This window comes from Achroia grisella, unplaced genomic scaffold (genome assembly GCF_030625045.1).
Source record: "Achroia grisella isolate CSIRO2021 unplaced genomic scaffold, CSIRO_AGI_Agris_v1 utg779, whole genome shotgun sequence".
NCBI lineage: Eukaryota > Metazoa > Arthropoda > Insecta > Lepidoptera > Pyralidae > Achroia > Achroia grisella.
This window is the reverse complement of record NW_026713019.1, coordinates 214,665-230,533: the sequence shown is the minus strand read 5'-3', so window position 1 is coordinate 230,533 and position 15,869 is coordinate 214,665. Positions and strand designations below refer to the sequence as shown.

General features: G+C 33.4%; 3 protein-coding genes across 3 annotated transcripts; 2 read left to right on the top strand and 1 right to left on the bottom strand.

The window, feature by feature from the left end:
• Nucleotides 1-1,081: 1,081 nt before the first annotated feature.
• LOC131850758 (thioredoxin domain-containing protein 17-like) lies at nt 1,082-3,503 on the bottom strand. Its single transcript, XM_059201111.1, has 3 exons — nt 3,192-3,503; nt 2,033-2,114; nt 1,082-1,235 (listed from the first exon to the last, which is right to left on the bottom strand). Exons 1-3 carry the CDS (start codon nt 3,334-3,336, stop codon nt 1,082-1,084), a joined length of 381 nt encoding a protein of 126 aa, XP_059057094.1. The 5' UTR covers nt 3,337-3,503.
• Nucleotides 3,504-3,925: 422 nt separating this feature from the next.
• Nucleotides 3,926-8,151, top strand: LOC131850740 (uncharacterized). The gene is made up of 5 exons (XM_059201087.1): nt 3,926-4,044; nt 4,229-4,360; nt 4,579-4,745; nt 5,421-5,511; nt 5,805-8,151. Exons 1-5 carry the CDS (start codon nt 3,984-3,986, stop codon nt 6,890-6,892), a joined length of 1,539 nt encoding a protein of 512 aa, XP_059057070.1. The 5' UTR covers nt 3,926-3,983; the 3' UTR covers nt 6,893-8,151.
• Nucleotides 8,152-8,514: 363 nt separating this feature from the next.
• On the top strand, nt 8,515-15,820 carry LOC131850842 (peroxisomal membrane protein 2). Its single transcript, XM_059201217.1, has 4 exons — nt 8,515-8,798; nt 11,018-11,110; nt 13,763-14,048; nt 14,803-15,820. The coding sequence occupies exons 1-4, from the start codon at nt 8,710-8,712 to the stop codon at nt 14,890-14,892; spliced, it is 558 nt and encodes a 185-aa protein (XP_059057200.1). The 5' UTR covers nt 8,515-8,709; the 3' UTR covers nt 14,893-15,820.
• Nucleotides 15,821-15,869: the final 49 nt, after the last annotated feature.

Genomic DNA, 15,869 nt, shown 5'->3' with positions numbered 1-15,869 from the left:
ATTATTCTGAATAAATTTTCGTATCGCATATTTTAATTGAATGACAAAATTTATACTTTTATAGGAACTAAATATAATATGTACCTACTACAATTTATATAACCGGTTAAATGTACAATTTTATCAAATATTACTCATAACTTTTATCTAATAATAAATATTTTAGTTTTAATGATAGGGACTTGCGAGCGTCCGGTTTAATAACTAAAATTTGACAATTTAAATTTCCCATTAATTTGCCGGGGATGGAAAACATCGATAGCAGTTAGTAATCCAAATAAATTATAGAGACGACTGTAGTTATACCTCTTGCTCAGTAGGTCTCATATTCATACTGAGGTCAACAAATCTCCTCCCCTAATTAATGTAGCCCCTAAAAAAATGAGCTATGTAGTCATAGTTACACCTCGGTTCACAAATTTACAGATTATCCGCTAAATATAATACTTCGCTATTTTTTATATTTTTACAATACGGGGAATATGTTTTTTAAATACAAAAATTTTAATCATATTTGGAGTTTTATTTAAACTAAGTCACTTTTCACTATATGCTAATTTCATATTAACAAATAACTTAAAATGAGGTAATTTGTTGCGATATTTCTAAAATCTTTCCTCAATCATATATATCAAGATAGTCCTAACGTCATAAATACAGTACTTAACGTCATAATACCTGGCCCAATTATTAGATGCAGTGTAAATTCTATAATTGTATTTTCATTTTTATTATTAATTTCAAAGTAAAATATTTTCAACAAGTACCTCGTTTTATTACGTAGATACATAATTCATAACAATGTATGTTAAAAACCACATTTCATTTAGCTCCTAATCAAAATCTGTATAAAAACTGCAGTCCATCTAAAAATATCCAGACTGTATGCATCTAACAAACTCCAATTCTATATCCAACTTTATTTTAATAAAGACACACAAATTAAAAAAAAAATAATATGTGAAAAAATAACAAATATATTTATTGATAACAATACTTATGATTACATATTATGTTTTACACTGTTTTATAATACAAATATGCAGCATACTGATTAATGGAATTACAAAACGTAATAAACTTAGTCTTCTTCCTCAAAAAGCATTTGCAACAGGTCTCTCTTGCTGCACTGTTCACCTTCGAGCCTCTGTACACCCTTCCATTTGATGATAGTCGGTATCACCATGAGTCGAGTTCGACTATCAGTTCTAAAGGGGCACGCTTTGTCCTTCCAGCTATAATTAATATAATAAGACATTAATCACTAATAACAACCAAAATAATAGGCTTCGTTAAAAAAACCTTAACTTGATATGATCATAAATCCTATACACAGGCACTACAGACAAAATTAACAAGTACCATATATATTACCACTCCTGCATTGCACTCTAAAAGACAAAGATGTCATGCCTATTATCCTGTAATTTTTCTGCCTTATCTCATCCTTCAGCTGTAATCTGTAAATGACACCTTATAAGGCATGCTGAATTAGCTGATATTGTACTATATTAATATTATATAGAGTAAAGATTTCACTGAATGTTTTTGAATAAACTCAAAAAAATACATGACAAGTTTTAAAAATTCATTCACTGAAAGGGTTTTTTTTACGAAAATTGAGCGCAATCTTCCACAGTCTCATCTGATGGTATTGATGATGCAGCTGTTACAAACCATTTCAAATAATTAACTCAAAGATAGGGTGCTGTGGTTATTTGCATCATAAGCAGCCATAAAAATTATTTACTAATTTATTTCAAGCTACTAAAGACCTATAATACCTTATAGACTCATATACATATGAAATCATAATATAACATATATAAAGTCTCTGTGATCAGAGCACTGACAACGGCAATCTAACACACCACCCATCATTGTAATAATATATATTGCTTATTCAAAACAGCAAATTTACTATCCTCTCCTCTTATTCTGTCTCTAAAAGTGACCTACCTAATGTTGACATAACTTTCAATATTGCTTTTAATAATATTTAAATTAGTAGTTTTATATATAAAATACTTACTATTCTCTGTTTCCGACATCAACATATGCAAAAATGACACTCTTCTTGAGCTCGGTTAGATATGCTCTCACAATTGGTTCCGCTGAAATTGTGTAAAAAATATTAATTATAATTTTCATCAACAAATATTAAAAACATTCTAATCTATACTTTTTACATATAAATAGAATTGGAGTGTCTGTTTGTAATATCAAAATAACAATTTTTTACTACATGCACATGAATGTAAATATGGTACATACACCAAAATAACATATTTTACAATTTTTGTCTGTCTGTCTGTTTGATTTTGACGGGACTTTTATTGGCAGGTAGCTGATGTAATAAGGAGTAACTTAAGCTACTTTTAATTTAGAAAAATTCTTTAATTAAGTTTTTTGTTAAATTATACATGGACAAAATGGCAGGTACAGCTTACAGCTAGGTATAGAATATGAATATACTTTATAGCCATCTAATACAATACACAATCACTTTCACCTATTTGACAATAAATGCACCAACTCCTACCATTAGCTTTTTTACTGCTAGCAAACCAAAAGTACACCTTAGGCCCCTTTTCAGGCATATTATTTACAAATTCATTGAATTCTACATAATTGTTTAAATTGAATGTTTGTATTTTATATTTAGGTTTCGGCATTTCTTACTATTCAAGTGACATATGCCAAATTAAACAAAAAAATAGAATGTACCATAGTTTTTACAAAGCAGGATTTGCCCAAAATATAATGTTAATGGATCTTATTCTTGGGCTATAATGAGGTTGTAATTCTTATTAATAACTAAAACCTCATTCAAAGGTGCAGAGTAAGTTAAAGTTTTATAAAGCATTACATAAATCTGCAAGCTGTAATGACTCAGGGAGGAATACCTTGCGGTCATCTATAGATAAGTAATCATGTAGAATTAGATATCATTAAATAATGTAGTCTAAGCGGCTTAAGGTCTATGGATACGACGGCTGATATGATGCGTCTCGATTGTCTAGCGATAGCGCACAACGATGATCGCGGTTCCTTGGGTATAAACATGTACAAAAAAGTATTACTTTGGATTAGATGGGGCGGTGTGAACCGTCTAGGTTACTATTATTATTATTATACTGTAATAATAATTTAGCTATTTTTGGAGAAATTAATTGAATGCAAATATTTACCTTCCACACAATCGGGACACCAACTATTGCCGTCTGCAGTTTTTTCACCACTAAAATAAAAGAAAACAGGAGGGCCGTTAGGATCAATGTTATCTGTATATTTAGCGAATTCGTCAAAACCTTTGATTTCCACATTCGACACCATTTTGATTTAAACGTAATTATCAATTACTTATTATTATAAAATTTAAAGAAATACAAGATATTACTTTAATTATGTAGACTATTCTATCGTTACCAATAAATCACTATGAATAGGACAAATATATTTTTTTTAATCAACACAACTCTTATCAACACGATTGAGCGGGTAAAGTGACATAACGCTGTCATTTTTTTTTTTTTTTTATTTATCCGTAATGGAAAGGCAAAGAGTCTAAGCCCATACAGCCGTTGTCTTTTGTATAATTTCTGTAATAACGCTGTCAATTTTATAAGAAATGTCAATCTATTGTCATAGACGGACTAACAACTTTGATCGAATACGTTAGGTAATGAAATAATACGCCATACTATAAAAACTCCCTATGCTAAACTAAAAGCAAACGTTTCATGTACTTCCTGTGAAAGAAGGAATAAGAAAAATATGATATCAAACAAATATACCTATTACTCTGTGTGGCTGAATAATTCACAGATAACATTTGTAAAAACCAGAGACCATTATATTGTCTATGGTATAAACTAAAAACAGGAGCTACTTTGACATTTATGTCAGTTGGGAAATATGAAAATATTTGAATTTGTTTATTGAATGTGATTTTCTTAATTATATTAATTTTATGTGCAAAAATGGAAACAACAAAAACTATAAAACCGAAGACGATGGCAGAAATGTTGCCCGGACTTAGTGGTACGTATCTGTACCATTACAATGTTGAGGTTTATGTTATGATGCAAAGTTTAGTTTCAATTCTGAAACACCACTATATGTAATAAATTATATTTATTTATTTATATAAGCTTTAATTAATTATAAGATTTAATCCATACAGGATATAAATAGTTCAATTGTCATGATATTTATTTATTTCTAGGCATTCTGTCCAAGGATACAATGCACACACTTACTGCAAAAAAACAGCCAAGACCTGCTATGGCACAAACTCGGACAGCTGAGAAAGTATTAAAACCATTGACTATTGCTGAAATGAGAGCAGACATACAAGGTACCAGTATATCATTTTTATAAATTAATTTTTTGATTAGATATTTAATTACTGTTCTTTTTATAATATGACATGTAATAATATACTATGTATTACCGTCTGAATAATAAATAAATAAAATAAAATGTACTAAGAGTGAAAATGACAATAAAGAAATTGTAATTGTAATTTAATATTGAAAATAGCAAACCTTTTAACTCTTAATTTAATTATTTCAGCCTTAAAAATACAGTCTCCTCGTCGGTTTAACCAAGCTGCCACATCTACTAAGAAAAAAAAATGGAACTCTTCAATAAAAGTTGAAAGGAAAATTAGTCACACAGCAGATGGACAACTGAGAGATAATCCAGTTAGAAAAGTGCTTGACTTCCAACCAAAGCCTAAGGTAAAATATTATTGTTTTTCAAATATTGATTACCATAAGTATTATTTAAGAATAAGGCTTAATTACTTGTCTGCCATAAACTTATAATAATAGTATTAACTAATGGCGAATACCACCAAGGGTTTTTTATGGATGATATTCAATTGCTGCACCTGCCAACGCTAGCAATTTACACTGGTGAGCCACCAGTGGAGAATGACCAGATGAGCATGAGGTCAGGTCAGTTATCCCATCATGACATATTCACCAGTAATTTATCATTATGGTTTCCAGGGAGAAATGGTAATGAACAACCTTACCATTCATAATAAAACAGTCCGCTGTAATATTCATAAACCTCCATTATCCTAAAGTGAAAGCTATATAAGAGGGAAATAGCATGTCTTGTTCTATTGTTCTATGTTCACATTACACAATTATTTTTTTTTAAATGAGTAATTTAAGAATACAATTGAAAATTATAATTAGTAATTTTACCACCTACTTGCATTAGATTATATCATTCATAATGTAATTAAAACTAAAGTATATTTTTATATGAAATTACTTGGAATGTATAATAACCTTTTTAATGTAATACACATTTTAAAAAATACACTTGTGTACCACAGCAAATTATGTATTGCAATTTTTCTGATTTATAGTTTTAATTTTAAATTTGATTTTATATCACAGGTGACAAATTCAAAACTAAGTATGCATAAAGCACCTGAAACACCGAAGTTTCCAAAACCTGATTTTAGAGCAAAGAAGTCATTACTACAAGGTATGTTACTAATAGTAATTTCATACTTCTAACTATTTTTAACAAATAACTATTATTTTTATACACTGTCTCTATTATGGAGACAAAATAATGTTATTGTTGTAAAATGTTATATTGTACATGATAGTCATAGTTATTCATGTTAATTATAAAACCATGTTTATTTACATCTCAATTACAGTGACACTGTGTGCCATATTACCACTGTCCATAATATTTGCTCCTGCAAAATATTTATTTTCACTAATACACACTAGATTATTTTAATTTATGAACATATGTATTGTTTACAGCCAAAAATATAGTCAGGATAAGTGGTGTTTCTAATATACCAGAAACACCACTGGTATCAAATCCAGTAAAGAGCAGGATGACTATTGGAAACAAAGAGAACTATTCGTACCAACCTAGAGTGATAAGAGAGAAACAAACTGTAGTACCACAAAAGCCAAATAACAAGCAAAATAATAATAAGTTGCACCCACAATTAAAAATGCCAGACACATCACTATCTAATGAATCCTGGAAATCCAGTTGTGACGCCAGTTTCCTGCAAAGAGAAAAAGAAATCAATGATATAGAGATAAAGGTACAAGCCATTACTGAGGAACAAACACTTGAAAATATTGCAGAGGTATCACCACCTGTTTCTACACCTTTTAAAGAATATCGAAATGTTAAGGAATATTTTAATAACTCTAGCGAATTGGAGAATTCGGCTCTGTATAATGATAACACAATTATGTGCTTTGATAAACCTGTTGAAACAGGTACAACTAACAATGATAACAAAAGAGAAGAGAGTGTTATAGTGTCTCTATGTGATTTACTTAACAAGGCTAAGGTTTCAAACAAGGCATGTACTAATTCGGAGCTTGATGACTTGTTAGAAGTCGAGAAGGAAACTGAACACAACATTAAAATTATTGATAGTGCTATAATGACACTTGATACTATCAAGAAATCACAAATGAAGTCCTTAAAATGTGTGCAAAAGTTAATACATGATAAAACACATGGGAAGTCAGTTCCCGAATGTGATAAAGACAAGACTTTAGAGGCTGACAAAAGTCCTATACTTAGAAAAACCTGCTCTGTTATAAAATCAACTGTTAAATCACCTTCTTACACAATACATAAAAAGAACTCATGTTTAAGGAAGAAAGCATGCCACAAGTCTATGCCAAATGTTTCAACCTTTGTAACACCCAGTAAAGACATTAATGGCCGAGCCTTGAACATGTATATGCAATTGAAAGGGGATATGGGCTTTTTAAATACACCACGAATTAAAAACCGCAATACGCTTATGCCCGACACCCCTGCGATTACATCCAACAATTTACAAAGACAATTAGACAAATTATTTGGGGGTAGCTAAAATTTTTTATGTATGTGTATATAGCAGAGGAAATATCAAAGATCTATTTTGAAAAAAAATTAAGTATGTTTTCAATAAAGTAGAATAATTTTTATTAATTTTGTATAATGTACTTTATTTAAATACAGCTGCAGGTTAGCTTAAATATTTTATCTTGTATAAAAAGGGAGTGTACTTTATAAACGATAATATTTTGAATTTATATTTGTCAGTCTACCTTTTCACTTGCCGCATCCGCATGTCATATCATTTGATATTTATTTATTAGTCGTATTTTATTTTACCTAACAATTACTTTGCCTTTTTAATTTTTTTTGGAAAGAACATATTGATTTCCTTTTCCTTATTCTCTTAACCATACCATTTTTATTTTTTTACTTATATGAAATTGGATACTTATTGAAATTACCTTCTAAGCCAAAAGTATAAAAACTGGGAGAGAATGCCACATGGCATTAAGCTCTCCTGTTGTACAAAAGTATTTTGTTCAATAAAGAATAAATAAATATTGTATTATAAATTAACTTACTTAACTATAGTAATCTGAAAATTTGTAAGAAGTTTATTATGATTATTCTAAAAAAAAAGTAAATGATATGCAACAACTTTCCAGACAGAGAAATTTTACTAGCAAAATGGAAAGTACATGATCGATTATTCCCCACTTTTAGCAATGTCTCAGGTAATTCTATAGTAATCAAGTATATTTATCTATTATTACAAGTGACTGTATCTTGTGTAGTAGGTATTTAACAATACATATTAGATTATGAACTAGACGTATTAAATTTTTCTCTAACGACTATGGCTTGTAAAGTTGTAATGTGTATGCAATTAGTTGAAATGGAAATAAAGATGTGCTCATTTCATTATTTATTATAAACTGAGCTTGCTGAGTATTGCTTTTGTTACGAAAACTCAGAAAGCTAGTAGATAACTGTATTTGTCTGTCCTAAATTTTACGTTTATACCAAATTTCATGATGATTGGTTAAAAGCTGAAAGCTTAACAATTTCTAATATTAAGATTTCTATCATATTTTCATTAAAATTCTCTTCAATGTAAAAAAAACATCTTTCACTTCAACCTCTTATGTGAATGTGGGTAGTTATGTATATTATTATGTAGTAGTTAAGGTAGGTAGTTAAATAGAACTGCTGTACAGGAATTGCAATTATTTGTATAATCAATTATGGATACATATTTTAATTTATATGCGATAATTTATTGTCTAAATTGATTGTTTATAATCATTCAAATAAATGTCACATAATATTAATTTTATATATAAATAATCGTGTTTTAATAAATCAACAATCCACAACCTTTGTGTCAAATCAGTACATTTAATATTGCTGATGCTGACTGACTGCGACTGATATCAGTATTCAGCCAAACGTCACCTTTCAACCCAACTCAATTTGCACTTCATGATGGCGTTGTGGTCGCTGTTAAGGAATGAAATATTAATATTTTATACATCATAAATATAATGATACAATACAATTTATGGTTACAAATACTTACAATAATATCCTATAATAATTTATATATTAGTTATTTATTTATATTTAATATATTTAGCATAATATTCCAACAGACTGTTAGTTCCAATTTCGGACACTGGTAACAAAAATAAATACGTAACCTTCGGTAACCTAAAATGTTTATTAATGTCTTGGTTGATAAAATGTTATCAAATAAATAAATTGACAAATCATTTATCACGGAGCGAAAGCGACGTGTGTTTGCGTTTAGTGTACATATTTTGTGTTAATCTAGTTTAGAAGGTTTATTTTGCAGTGAAAGTAACAATAATGGCTCTCTCAAAACCTATTATGAAATTATTATCATCATATTTACAGAATTTGTATTTAAATCCTATAAGAACAAAGTCTATATCAAGGTAAGAATTTTACTTAATATTGTGACCTTATATCCCTTAAGAAAGTTCAACAGAATGTATGGATTTCGAAGTTTACGATTAGGTCAGTATTTTGGACAAAATACGATTTTATTTGGGACAATAGAGATAGTAGTCAGTTTCTATTCTTTCCTGTACACAGATAACTTAATTCAACCTATTATGTTCATGTTCGAATATTATTTACATAGTAACAAGAATCCTTATCATATTTGGTACAATGTAACTCTCCTAACATTTTTTTTTTCAGATATTACTATTATTATCTGTTTAAATATTTAATATATAGTAATATTATACTTAATAATTAAGTGCAAAAATACCTTCCATCTTTACGGCAGATCTTTTACCGGCTAGGCTTGTGAAAAAACGCTGTTTATATGACAGTAGGTATTTTTGCAGTTAATGATTACAATTAATATTTTAAACGAAAAGTATTGAATATAAGGTGACATTATTTAAATTAGGTCAGTCATACAGCCCAGACATGTTGTACCCATATTAACTTTATGTGGTGTACTTCGGACTTCTTTCTTATTTTATTCACAATTGATAACAAAATATTTACTTGTGATAACAATTTGACTTATTAATTACTTATCTACGATTTCATTCGCCATTCGCAAATTGACTTCCTTAGATACTTCTAATGCAAGGTTTACCATACCTAAAAGTTGTTATAAAACATAATATCTTAGTAATAATTCGTTATATGAAATTTCTTATGTACCTACCAACAAGTCGACTCGGACCATAATTATGTAACTATGTGATTAACAATTCTCAATTATGTATCTATCCATGAAATGGTTATGAGACCTAGGCAAAATCGATTGACTCGAAACTTAAATTTGAAGTGATCATAAATTAAGAATTAGAATTGTAAACGGTTATGAGGGAAGAAAATAAGTATAATAATACCATATATCTGTGTGTAAAAAAACAATTGTCAATTATAGCAGTTTCAAGTTGTCAATTACATAAAAAAATATAAGAAAAGCACTTTTATAGGATAACTATAAAGTTAATTTATTACGTACGCGTAAGTGTCTTTGTTAAAAACAAAAACAAAGTTATCAAGCAAAATCAATGTTTAACGAGATTAGACGTACGTTTGCGTACTTACAAATGTGCCTACATACATATAAAACGATGTTATTTAAATAATATATTAGTTTTATAACTATAGGCCCGGAGAGTTGAGTCTCCACTATATATGGACATGTCTAAACACTCGTAACACGGATTAAACTGCCAGTAAATTACAAAAAGCGTCGTTCTATCAGACTTATAGCTTCCAATAGTCATGAGTTCGATTCTGGGAGTATAAACACAGTCGTTGACCACTGTGTTTATATTGCTGGTTATCTCTTTGGTAATGCAAACACTGGTAATAACTCAAATTAAATCGAGATGCAGCGGTGAACTCGCGTCCTCCCATGTTGAATCTAGTATAGGTTACTGACAGAAATTTGAGGTTTTTCTAGTATTGTGTTTACAACGTCTTCTACAGTTGATAATGACTCTGACTACCCCAAAAATAAAAAGGACCGTTATACTAGATAACGGCCCTTTTTATATGTTCAGTTCACAACACTATTTTCACAATAATCTATATTTTGGATAAATCATAATAGTTTTTATCTCAACGTAACTTATTTAACACGTTGAAGACTGCATTAAAAAGTCTTATTTCTCACATAGGGAGCGGTATATTTTTTATTGTTAATTACAGATGTAATTTTTTAAATATGTTTTTAGTGTACAATAATTTAAGGTAGATATTATCCGGGGGTTCCGGGTTAGGGTCGGTTGTACCCGTGGGGTACACCAATGCGTAAATTTACTTTCGTTGCGGAGTGATCCATCAGTGGGCATGCGGTTTTTAACGTGTTAAAAAAATATTTAACATCTACTGACGGTTCCTTTTTCTACTGTCCTAGGAAACACGAGCGTTGCCACATGTTCTAATATATTCAGTTCAGAAGGTATCTTTACCTACGTAATATAAAACAAAGTCACAGCGGCTATCTATTCGCTTCTATATTTTAAATTACGCAACGGATTTTAACGGATAGAAGTTTTATATGTATAATACATACGTGTTATAATATAGAACAAGAAATTCAAAGATTTGTAATGCATCGGGTCGCTAGTATAGTGTTATTTATGAAGTACATAAAGCTTTTTGGTGATTACAGCTGCGTGGTGGGTGTAACAGGCAGTGTTGCATCACAGTTACTAGCTGGCGGTAGAATAAGACTGGACCCCATACTAGCTTTTGGACTTTATGGGTAAGTATTTTTATAATATTCGTGAATTTACTGAAAGAAGTCAATAGGATTCAGATCAAATCTGTCGTATATTTTGTAATGATGATGATGGAATGGTGCACCCGCCTACATTGACGGCATATGCTCGCGGGGTACCAGTGAAGGATCCTATCGATGAGAATGAAGTTAGGTCATCGTAGAGACGTTAATACAGGTAAATTCACTACGATTCACCATACATTGATTTCCCGAGAATGATCAAGTTCCGCCCATTACTGACTCGCCGAACAGTTAATACTTCGCTTCCAAGCTTTTTTTTTTTTCGGACTACTCTAATGCTGTTGGCCGTAGCTGGCCTTTACAGCTTTACCGGACGTTATGGGGCGAGTGCAGATGGCACTCCAAACCCGCGGAAGGACTTATGGAGCGGCTGAAGGCCAACTCCTGCCCGACGGATACGACTTTAGTCTGAGGGCACCACTAGGGGTTCGAACCTCGGCTCAGGCCGTCGTAATTTCGATCCCCGTTTGAATTGGACGGGGGATCGATCGGAGGGGCGCCCGGGGGCGCCGGTGTGGAGCGCCCGGGCGCGCGCAGGCGCCCGGTTGAATGCGCGATATTGTGTGTTTGAGGTCGTCGTCTTCGCCGGCGAGGACGGTGTCGTGTGTGTGTGTAAAAGTGTGGTCGGGGTGGAACGGGTTCTCAGGGTCAATGAGAACGTGCCTCGGGCGACGTTGTCGCGTATGTCGGATATTACTCCTCGGTGCGTAGTCGACCGCACTGACTATAAGCGGATTAGGGTGGGATTGGGCAGAGTCGAAGTAGCGTCGAGACGCTTCCTTCATAAACTGCTTGATGGAGGGCAGATTAAGATCGCGGTGGAGATCTACGCTGCGAACGAACCACGGCGCACCGGTGGCTCGACGCAGAAACCTATTCTGAATGACCTGTAGTCTGTTGATTAAACAGTAGGGTATGTGGGCGAATACGGGACTAGCGTAGGTCATGATGGGACGGATGCAAGCCTTGTATAATGTCAGCTTGTTGCGAAGCGACATTTTACTGTGCTTGTTAATAAAGGGATAGAGTCGCCCTAGTATAAAGGCGGCTCGGTCGCGGACACGCTTGATGTGAGGACGAAACGTTAGTTTCCTATCTAGGGTGACGCCGAGATATTTCGTTTTCGAAACCCACGGGATGTTTTGGCCGAATAGTTCGATCGGGTGATTCATAGAGTCGAATTCCCTGCTAAAGTACACTGCTGCACTTTTTTCGGGATTGACTTCTATGCGCCACCGACGGAACCATTCGCCCAGTATCGTTACGGCTTTCTGAAGCCGTCTGGCTATTGTCGCACGGGACTTGGCGGATGTAAAGAGAGCCGTGTCATCGGCAAACAGCGATATTTCGACTTTTAAGTCGGAGAATTTAGGGATGTCGTTGGTGTACAACGAGTAGAGCATCGGAGAGAGGACGGCGCCCTGAGGGACGCCGGCTCGTATGGGGTGCGGGTCGGATAACGCTCCGTTTATACGGTAGCGATAAGAGCGATTCGACAGGAAATCTCGTACAATGAGTACTAGCCTGTCGGGGACACCTAACTGATGAAGCTTGTAAATCAAGCCGTTGTGCCAGACTTTATCGAAAGCCTTAGCCACATCGAAAAATAGGACGCCTGTACCGCCTTTGGGGGACTTGGTGGCGAAGTACAGAGTGTTTTTGTGAATGTGCTCCGTGATGCGGTGCACTTGATGGACGCATGAGTGTTTGGCTCGGAAGCCAAACTGCTCATTGATGAGCAGGCCTTTGGAGTATATAAACTCCTTTAGGCGGGCGAGGAGGAGTCGCTCGTACAGCTTGCCTATAGCCTTGAGGAGGCTGATAGGACGATAACTGGACGGGTCGGATTTATTTTTACCGGGCTTGGGGATGCCAATGACCACGGCTTCTTTCCAGCTGTCTGGAAATATAGCGTTGGACAGCGCCGCGTTAAAAATAGCGACGAGTAATAACAAAAGTTGGGATGGCAGACTTTTGACTAATCTATTCGATATGCCGTCTGAGCCGGGTGATTTTTTGATAGGTAGTTGTTTAACTAGCGTTTTGACCTCATCAAGCGTGACTGGTGAGAGGGATTCGGTGGGCGGGGTGGACGCGATGCGTTCGACTTCGGTGTCTATCTTCTCGAGATGACCTGCCTCGACTGGGAGCGTGCTGGGGGAGCATTGGGCTTCTAAGTTGGACGCTAGACACTCAGCCTTGTCTTCGTCGAAGAAGGCTATAGTGTTGTCGGGTCGGACTAGCGGGGGCATGTCGTTTGTCTGTTGGTCGGTTTTGAGAGATTTCGCTATGCGCCAGTACGCGGTGTGGCATGGCGTTATCTCTTCTAGGAGCTTGCCCCACCGGCCGTCCCGAATCTGCGCGATGCGCTCCTTAACGCTACGCTGTAAGGCTCGCAGGCGCACCCGGTTCGGTTCGGAGGGGGCTTCCAAAAATCCGTTAGGAATTATATCACCATTAGAGAAAGTTGTAATGGCAGTAAGTTTCTGCACTAAATATTTGTGATCTCACACATCCTAATTGTAGCGTAATAATATAAATCTATTGAGTAGTGAAAGAAAGTTAAATAGAGTTTATAGCACAAGATCTAAAATGCTATACTTTCATTTCCAGGTTATTATTTGGTGGGAGCATTCCTCATTACTTTTATGAAACTCTAGAAAATCTGTTTCCTGAAGATGTAGTTGCATTTCCCGTAGTAAAGCAATTGTTTATCGAAAGATTAATATTCGCTCCGTTCATGCAAGCGTTTTCCTTGTATACGTTGGCCAGATTTGAAGGGAAAAACCATGCGGCAGCTTTGAAACAATTGCAGGTTCTATATGTACCAATATTACAAGCAAATTGGAAATGGCTAACGATATTCCAAGTTATTAATTTGGCATTTGTGCCATCGATGGTAAGCGATTTTTTACATCTATTTACCACAGTAAAATTAGTATAAGTGAAAAACGTTAAATTAACAAGTAAATTTTTTACTGTCCGATGATTTGATAACATGAACACCTATAACAAATTATATTAACTAATTGACGGACTGTTATTTGGCGGTTTAGCACACCGCTTTACTTCGATGGCCGCGGGTTCGATTCTCCGCACGGTATAAACAATTGTATTCATGAGAATTATTGTTTGTGTCGATTTGGGTGGTTTCTATGTATAATATGTACGTATTTACAACGAATTTAACTATATATCTATTGTCTAGAACCCATAACACAAGCTTCTTCAAACGAAATTATATAAGTACAACATGTACTATGTCCGGGCGCAATAGATTGATACCACTCTCTTCAATATCGGATAAATAAGTCACATGCTTATCTATCCCATTGCACAGTATCATTAATCGTCGCCTATGTTACTCGTACTACATGAACAGCAACAGGGTCATCACGTGATCATGTAACGCACATCATCCCATTGGTTACCATTCCAAAGGGCTAAGATAAGACCTTATGCTTTACTTTGTAATTTCATTGCTATTTCACACTCTTAATATGGATACCAGCCGTTACATGATGACGCTATGTCCGTGGACCTCTTCTTGTAGGTATTTAGGAGTCATTTACCAGCAAGTAATCGTTTGCGTGTCATTTTAGTTACGTAAAAAGACACCGTAATAATAATATTTTGTATAATTTTCCTTCCAGTTACGAGTACTCTTTATGAACTTAGTTGGATTGGGTTGGTGCATATTTTTAGCAACAAAAAGGCGCCAACAATCTCAGAAGAAAGAATGAACATATACAGGATCTAATTTATCAATTGCGCACTCGGGGTGGTGGATATGATAATTAAAATTAAACTGTTAAGTACATAAGGGATTGAAATCTTGGGGCACTCATTAGGCAGTATTTTTAAGCCTAATTTGTAGTCCATTATTGGGTAAAGGTCTAACCTTTATACTTGTTAAATCCTTTTAAATTGTTTAATATATCTTTATTGGATATATTTTACAATTTCATGGGGAAAGAGAACTATCCTTACGCGAATAAACCTTTCAAGTCACAATAATAATTGAAAACATGAATGATTGTTTGTGTAAAACAAATTATGTATTAAGTTAATATAAGGTATAGGGTTTTTTTAAAGCGTTGTTTCTGTAAATTCTATGGTGTCTAAACATTCCTCAATGATGCTAAGCACTGACTACTGCATTTATAGAGGATAATATATTTTTGTACGTATAAATATAGGGTGTAAATAAGAAATAGGAAAATTTTGTATTAATTTATTTGACAACAGCAATTGAATCCATTAAATTGTTAGATATTTTAATATAATATATTCTGTAACCATCTATATGCTGTTATTATCAATTCGATAAAATCAATTCGGTCGGCGAGTGCAAGTTATTTTAACATTTTTGGGATATCATTGCTATCCTTACAAGCAGATAGGACACTATATGGTTTTAAAAAAGATGACTGTTTACATTTGTGTAAAATAAAATATTAAATTAATTACATAATTATATCGGGTTTGGTACAAAACTGACCATGAAAGTAATCGTTCTGACCCATTTTCTATACTGTATTTAAGATTTATTATGTTGATATATATCTTAGAGAGCATCATCAGAGGATCACAATGATTTCCCTTTCAATCTGTGTCTAATACATTAATATTTTATACATCATGATAATTATAATGTTTTTATCGTTATAAGAGCTTGTTTTATTATTGAATACTATCCTTCGTTTCATTTATTGCTCAA